Genomic DNA, 7,581 nt, shown 5'->3' with positions numbered 1-7,581 from the left:
GCCTCCCATTTCCCTCCCTCTCCCCCACTCTCCCCCTCCCTCTTCAGCCCGAAGAGCAGTCAGGGTTCCCTGCCCTGTGGGAAGTCCAAGGTCCTCCCCCCTCCATCCAGGTCTAGGAAGGTGAGCATCCAAACAGCCTAGGCTCCCACAAAGCCAGTACATGGAGTAGGATCAAAACCCAGTGCCATTGTTCTTGGCTTCTCAGCAGCCCTCATTGTCTGCCATTGGAACTCTTATATAAACAAAAGGGGGAGGTGCTGTGGGAGCACATTCTGCTCCTTCAGCCAATAGCTTTTAAGATACCAGCCCACTTGGATGTGGTCTCTGATACTGTAAATGCAGCTGTAAAGTGCTCTCTCTCTCTCTCTCTCTCTCTCTCTCTCTCTCTCTCTCTCTCTCTCTTCCAGCTCTCTTTTCTGGTTGTAGGATTTGGTTTCTGTTCCCCATTTCAGCAGAGAATTGTGATCTGTGAATCTATCCCTAAATAAATAACCCTCTATTTTTCTCAATTCTGAGCTAGTGTGGGATTTCTTTTAAGTGTCCTTCTTCAGGGAACACTTCTCTACTGTTGGTGGGAGTGGAAACTTGTATAGCTACTTTGGAAATGAGTATGGCAGTTTCCCAGAAAATTGGGAATCAATCTTCCTCAAGACTCAGTAATACCATGTTTGGGCATATATCTAAAGGATGCTCAATCATACCACAAGGACACCTATTCAACTATGTTCACAGCAGCATTATTAATAATAGCCAGAACCTGTAAACAACCTAGATGGTCTTCAAGCAAACAATGCATAAAGAAAATGTAGTACATTTACACAATGGAGTACTACTCAGCAGTAAAAAAAAAATGACGTCTTGAAATTTGCAGGCAAATATATCAGCCTGAGTAAGGTAACCCTGAACCAGAAAGACAAACATGGTATGTACTCACTCATAAGTAGACACTAGATGTAAGACCAACAGATAACCAGGCTACAATCCTTAGCCCCAGAAAAGATAGGTAACAAGGAGGAGTGTAAGAGGATTACACATGGATTTCCCTAGGAAGGGAAAATAAATAAGATCTCCTGATAAACTGGGATGGGAGAACAGGAGAGGGGATGGGGGAAGAGAACATGAGGGAATGGGATGATCGAGTTGTGGGAGGGATGAAGTAGGAGAACAATGAAAGAGATATCTTGGAAGATGAAGGCATTATGTGTTAGGGAGAAACCTGGTACTAGGGAAACATTCAGGAATCCCCAAGGATGACCCAACTAAGACTCTTAGTAATAGTGGAGAAAGTGCCTGAACTGGCCTTCTCCTGCTATCTGATTGGTGACTACCTAATTGACAACATAGAACCTCCATCCACTAACCAATGGAAGCAGCAGAAGAGAAACACAGCCAAGCACCGGACTGAGATTAAAGAGTCCGGGGGACTTGATTGGGGGAGGGGGAGGGAAAGGGGAGGCGGCAGTGGGGAAGAGACAGAAATCTTTAATAAATAAATAAATAGGAAAAAAAAGAGCCCAGTCAAAGCGAAGGAGGAGGGATTATATAAGCAAGGGGGGTTAAGATCATAACGGGGAAACCCACAGAGACAGTTGACCCAAGCTAGTAGGAACTCATGGACTCTTGACTGACAGCTGGGGAGTCTTCATGGGACTGAACTATTCTTTCTGAATGTGGGTGACAGTTGTGTGACTTTGTCTGTGTGTGGGGCCCCTGGATAATGGGACCAGAATTTATCTCTGGTGCATGAACTACTTTTTGGTTCCCTATGGTCAAATGCCTTGCTCAGCTTTGATAGGAGGGGATAGGGAGAAAGACTTGATCCTGCCTCAGTTTGATAAGCCAGGTTTAGTTTTCTTCCCATGGGAAGTCTAACCCTCTCTGAGGAGTGGAGGGGGAGTAGAAGGAGGGAAGAGAGGGAGTACTGTAGTTGGTATGTAAAATGAATTTTTAAAAATCTAAAATTTCGAAAAGATGTGTTACATGTGTCTATGATGTGGATCATTTATTTAAATGATACAAAAATGTGTGTTGCATTCTTTTTATGTTGCATTTGTTTGTTTAACTCTGAAGTACTGTGCCTGCCTACAATACCTGATTTGTCTAATAAAGAGCTGAACAGCCAATAGCAAGGGAGGAGGAAGGATAAGTGGGGCTGATAGGCAGAGAGAATATATAGGAAGAGAGACCTGAGAAGAAGGAGAAAGACAGAACCAGGAGAGGAGGGTGTCAGGGGCCAACCACCCAGTCACCCAGTCAGCAGTGGAGTAAGAGTGAAAGTAAGATATACAGAAGTAAGAAGACAAAAAAAAAAAAGTCCAGAGGCAAAAGGTAGTTGGGATAATTTAAGTTAAGGATAACTGGCTAGAAGTAAGTCAAGCAAAGGCCAGGCATTCATTAGAAAGAATAAGAAGCCTGTGTTTATTTATTTAAGAGCTGGGTAGTAGGCCAACCCAAAAAGCTAAAAGAATAAAAACAACAACAGCAAAGTGGTGTTGTCCCAGAGATGACACAGAATGATCTTCCATTGCAGCGTTGACACAGAAAGTGCTACCTTGACTCAGTTTCCCAAGAGTGCTTGTTACTGGGCCTGCTAGACCCTGATGTCGGGTAGATGGCAACACTTCATAAATCTCCCTCAAATCTTCCCAGTTCCACACAGCCTGGAGTGACCCTGGATATAAGCCTGGCCTCTCCAATAGGAATTCAGCTATCTGTTCCTGATTGCCTGATGGTTCTTGGGCACAGCCACATATCTCAGCTTCTTCATGATGGAGGGCCAGCCCAGAAGCTTCTGGTCCCACACATACTCTGGGGACAGCACCTTTGTAGGCTTGTGGTACAGCAGGTACTTGTTCAGATGACTCTCATCATGCCAGACGGCCTCGATGCCGTTGGCCTTGTCCTCCACCATAGCCTGATGGCAGGCCTTGGTGAGACGGTGCACCTCCACCACTGACCCCCCAAAGAAGGCCCCCATGTAATAAAAGTCGCCCTCATTGTGGGGGATGTAGGCCTGTGACTTTGGCCGGCGCTCATAGGTAAAGGCCTCTCGGCTGCTTCTGTAGAAGCCAGGATGCAGGGTACCGAAGAGTGCTGAGAGAATCTCCACACCCACGTGGTCTTGGAACTTCATGTCCACATCTGCACACACCAGGTAGTCCACCTCCTGCAGAAAGCGCCGCTCGGAGAAGTCGCTGATCATCTCCATCCTGTGCATGGACACATCCTGCCAGCGGGAGTAGTTGCGCACGGTCAGCACCACCAGCTTCCGTCCTGCCCCCAGGGGCACCTGCGGCACCTCGGCAGGACGGTCAGTGAAGACATAGTAGATGACCTTGTGTCCCACCATGAAGTGCTGCTCTGCCGTCTCCAGGAACAGTTTCAGGAACACCACATACCTGTGGAAGGTGACAAAGGGGTAAGCAGAGGTCTAACACAGCTAGGGCAAGACTAACCAGGGCAGGGGCCCAGGCTGCAGAAACCATGGCTACCATGAGGCAACAACATCCCCACTTTACAGCTGTACTGAGCAGTCTGCAGGCTGTCCCTCACCTCACCCTCCTTTACCTCAGAAGGGTGGAACATCAGCACCACATCTTAGCAAGGAATGCTGAGGCAGAGGCTTGGAAGCTTTTACTCAGGCAGCAGAGATGACTCCAGTCATGGGGATCCAGGTCGATGTCCTACAGGTATCTCTTGTCTCAGCAGGTCCCTCAGCAGGCCACCTCTCCAGGAGTCTGTCACCCTCCCCTCCATCCCAACACATTTCACATCCCACACCCTTGCATTGGCCTGAGCAGAGCCTGGGCACAGGGTCCCACATTCTAAGCTCTGGTGGGCCAAGGAAGATTTTTAAGGGCCTGGGACCTGCACCCCTCCTTTGTGGCACCCTCCAGGGTCCTGTCTCAGGAAAGGAAGGGTTCTCTCTATCCCAGACCTAACTCAGAAGAGACTTGAAGTTGCCTGTGGGCAATACTCAGTAACTCTCTCATGTTCCTAAGAGTCTTCCCCTATGGTCTCCACCAAGCAAGAATCAGTCTCGCAGAGAAGGCAGGGAAGGGGAAACGGGCACCCTAAGTGGAAGGTCAAGCCTAAGCCAAACCTTCTGGTCCAAAGGCAAAAGACTTCTGTCTTACTTAGGGTTTTTATTTTTGTAAAGAGACATCATGACCATGGAGATATTTATAAGGGAAAACATTTCATTGAGATGGCAGCTTACAGTTTCAGACGTTCAGACCATTATCATCATGGTGCGGACCATGGCAGAATACAGGTAGACATGTCTGTTGTCTTTATGCCAAGGTGGCCATGCTAGTTCCCTCAGAGGCCTTCTTCCCACCAAGCACCTACCCACCCCTGGCAGGGCTCTTGCTCACGTACCCAGCAGCACCCAGACAAGGTAGTGTGTGTGTGTGTGTGTGTGTGTGTGTCTTGTTACTGTGAAGTTCTCTGTCCCTAGCACTGCAGGCATTCTCAAGGTGCCCAAGATCCCTCCAGGTGAGTCCCAAACCTCTCTCAAGACTGATGGGTATAAAGGCCTCAGTGCTATCATTGGGTCTCACCCAGCCCTTGCAGGGAGGGATAAAGCTCCTTCCTTCTCATCCGCAGGCCGCACAAAGGAAGCTCTCAGCCCTCCACAGCCTTCTACACTGTGATGCCACTCTGTCCTGCTTCTGCAGGCTTCCACAGGGCAAGATTCTTGTCTGCGACCTAAAGTCAGCCTGACCCAGGGTCTCAGGGCTTTACAGGTCTGCCGCTCTCCACCCACAAGGCTGAGGTTAAAGGTTTGACCCAACCTTTGCTGTCCCCCTTGTCCTGCATCTGAGGACACATCTGCTGTGGATATCACTGTAACTATGCAAAGATGTGTTCCACTTGTTTATGTGGCATTTGTTTAATTATGTAAAGATGTGTTCATATGTTTCATTGTGCCTGCCTAAGGCACCTGATTGTTCTAATGTAAACTGAACAACCAATAGTTAGGCAAAAGATGGTTAGGTGGGGCTGCTGGGCAGAGGGAATAAATAGGAGAGAACAAGAGAAGAAGGAGAAGGAGAAGGAGAAGGAGAAGAAGAAGAAGAAGAAGAAGAAGAAGAAGAAGAAGAAGAAGAAGAAGAAGAAGAAGAAGAAGAAGAGAAGGAGAAGGAGAAGGAGAAGGAGAAGGAGAAAGAGGAGAAGGAGAAGGAGAAAGAGGAGAAGAATAAGGAGGAGGAGGAATTAGAAAACAAAACAAGGGAGAAAAAAAAAGACATGCCCAGGGCCGGGCACCAGGCAGCAGGAAAGTAAGATATACAGAGTGAAAGGGAAAAGGGAAGGAAGAAAAGAAAGAAGGAAGGAAGGGGGGAAGTTAGGTAGGAAGGAACAAACAGATGAATGAATGTAGAAAGGTAAAAAAAAAAAAAGCCCCACGGCAAAAAGTAGATAAAGAGAAACACATTAAAATAAGAGGTAAGCTAAGTCAAGCATTCAAAACTAATACTACGTCTCCAGGTCATGATTTGTGAGCTGGTGGAGGCCTAAGAAGGAAAGCCTGGTACACCATGAGTGGCTTCAGCTCTGCGGACGTTCCGTCCCTTGCCGCCAGACCTGGGAATAAGTATACATTGAAGTGTGTAGTGTGTGCTGACTGGTGAAGATAGCACCTGGCTAGGATCACAGAGCGAGGGACAGCTGGTCTGAGGCTCTGGTAGGTGTCACAGCTGGATTCATTCCCCTTTGAGCCCACTAGAGTTAACCAGGGTGACAGAGTGAACCAGCCCCACACCTGCTTCATATTAAATACAAGAATAGAGCTTGGTATGACTGGCGTCCACCCTGACTATTGTATGTGTGCATGTGTGTGCCTGCCCATTGTATATGTTCATCTTTACTTGCCTGTGTGCCTATGTGGAGGCCAAAAGTTGACTTTGGGTGTCTTCTTCTGTCATTTCTTTCTGTTCTTTGGACAGGGTCCCTTCTCTAACTCTGAAGTTCAATGTTTGCCTGTGCTGTCCAGAAAGCTGCCCGGATCCACTTGTCTCTCCCCTCCACCCTCAGTACTGGGATTACAGGGGTGTGACTCCATGCCTAGTCATTACATAGGTGTCAGGGATCAAACTCAGGTCCTCACGTCCCTGGAGAAAGTACTTTATCCTCAGCCATCTCTCCAGCACCCTCTGCTTACTTTTTGATGGCAAACACAGTCAGTCCAATGGTGGTGTTCTGAAGCCTGAACTGCTCATTCAGGATGTCGATGTTGAAGGTCCCCTCCCAGATGATGGGAGCCAGCCACGGAGTCAAGACAAGGACATCTTCTCTACTGCAAGGGGAGAAAGCCACAGGCAACATGTGACCAAACACATCTGCAGGAACCCTTCTTAGATTCTCACCCTCTGCTTCCCCCAGGGCTGCCACCATCCCTGAGTGAGGGCTGGGCCAATCAACAGCTCTCACTGACTACCCCAACCCCACTCTAAAAGCAACTGAGTTTACTGCCACTGCAGCCACCACATCTCTGAAATCTCTGGTGACAGAAACAGGAAACAATGAACAGAAGCCCAGATGGGAAATGAGATCAGAAGAAGCTCTGGGCTCCAGAATCAGACAACCTTAAGTCTCGGAAATGGTTGATGAAGTGCGTGCAAAGAGAATCATAATTGGGTTTTTTGTTTTTCCAGTGCTGGAGACTGACCCAGGGTATCAGGTATGCTGCTGAACTATTTCCCAGAGCAAGCAAATCGTCCTTCTGTACCTTTGCGACTCCTGCACTACACATGCACTGATTAAATCTACTCACCTGGGTGTTAACATCTTTGGCTGGGCGTAGACCATCCTGCAATAAGAAAACACCAGAACTCAAGGTGACAAAGTCCCTGGGATGCATGTCACTGGCAGCTGTGCACCAGACACGCAGACCTGAACAAGTGGTGGCAACCAAGCCATTGAGCCTGTCCATGACCCTGGGAGCCTAGGATGGACCGAAGTAGGAAGATCACAGTCTTACTTGACACGAGGCAGAAAGAGGAAATCGTGACCCCCTCCCCCACTTAAGGCTGGGAGAGCTGAGACCACTTTAATCACAGGTCATACGACACTGAACATTTCTATCCTGGGTTGACGCTGACCGTTTAGCCTAATCCTGCAGTCTGCCATGGTCCTCCCCTGGTTGATGGCACACAGATTCCTAGTTTTCTGTTTTGAACAGAGACCAGTCCCAATGTCAGTGTAAAGTTCCCTCAAAAGGTCAAGCCCCAAGGGTCATGAATCACCCCTACTAGTAAGCTGCTTGCCCTATGATTGCTTATAAAGCAGATGCAGGGCTGGAGAGATGCTCAGCCAGAAGTGCACAGGCTCCTCTTGCAGAGCAACAGGATTCAGTTCCCAGCACCCACATGGAGACCCACACCAGTCTGTAACTCGAGTTCCAGGGGACCCAAAACCATTAATGACCTCATTGCTTACAGACATGAATGTTTTACACAGACATACATGTGGGCAAAACACTCATACACATAAAACAAAAATAATTTTATTAAAGGCAGTGAACAAGACTTAAAAAAAGGGAAACAAGAAATTTCTGCACAGGGATTAAGCCTGTGCAGG

The 7,581-nt window shown here is 47.9% G+C and overlaps 1 protein-coding gene across 1 annotated transcript in view; it reads right to left on the bottom strand.

Annotated features, from left to right (window-relative positions):
* Positions 1–2,657: 2,657 nt before the first annotated feature.
* The window catches only part of LOC126509335 (histo-blood group ABO system transferase 1-like), an 11,812-nt gene continuing 6,888 nt past the window's right edge, over positions 2,658–7,581 (bottom strand). Inside the window, exons 5-7 of the mRNA XM_050155176.1 lie at positions 6,776–6,811; positions 6,164–6,298; positions 2,658–3,398 (exon numbers count right to left, since the gene is read on the bottom strand). Of these exons, the coding sequence (XP_050011133.1) occupies positions 2,708–3,398; positions 6,164–6,298; positions 6,776–6,811 (862 nt within the window). The 3' untranslated portion in view covers positions 2,658–2,707. The remainder of the gene's footprint in view (positions 3,399–6,163; positions 6,299–6,775; positions 6,812–7,581) is intronic.

This window comes from Alexandromys fortis, unplaced genomic scaffold (assembly GCF_014885135.2).
Source record: "Alexandromys fortis isolate MF-2015 unplaced genomic scaffold, M_Fortis_MF-2015_v1.1 scaffold_72, whole genome shotgun sequence".
In the NCBI taxonomy this organism is placed as follows: Eukaryota; Metazoa; Chordata; class Mammalia; order Rodentia; family Cricetidae; genus Alexandromys; species Alexandromys fortis.
This window is presented reverse-complemented; position numbering and strand designations above follow the sequence as displayed.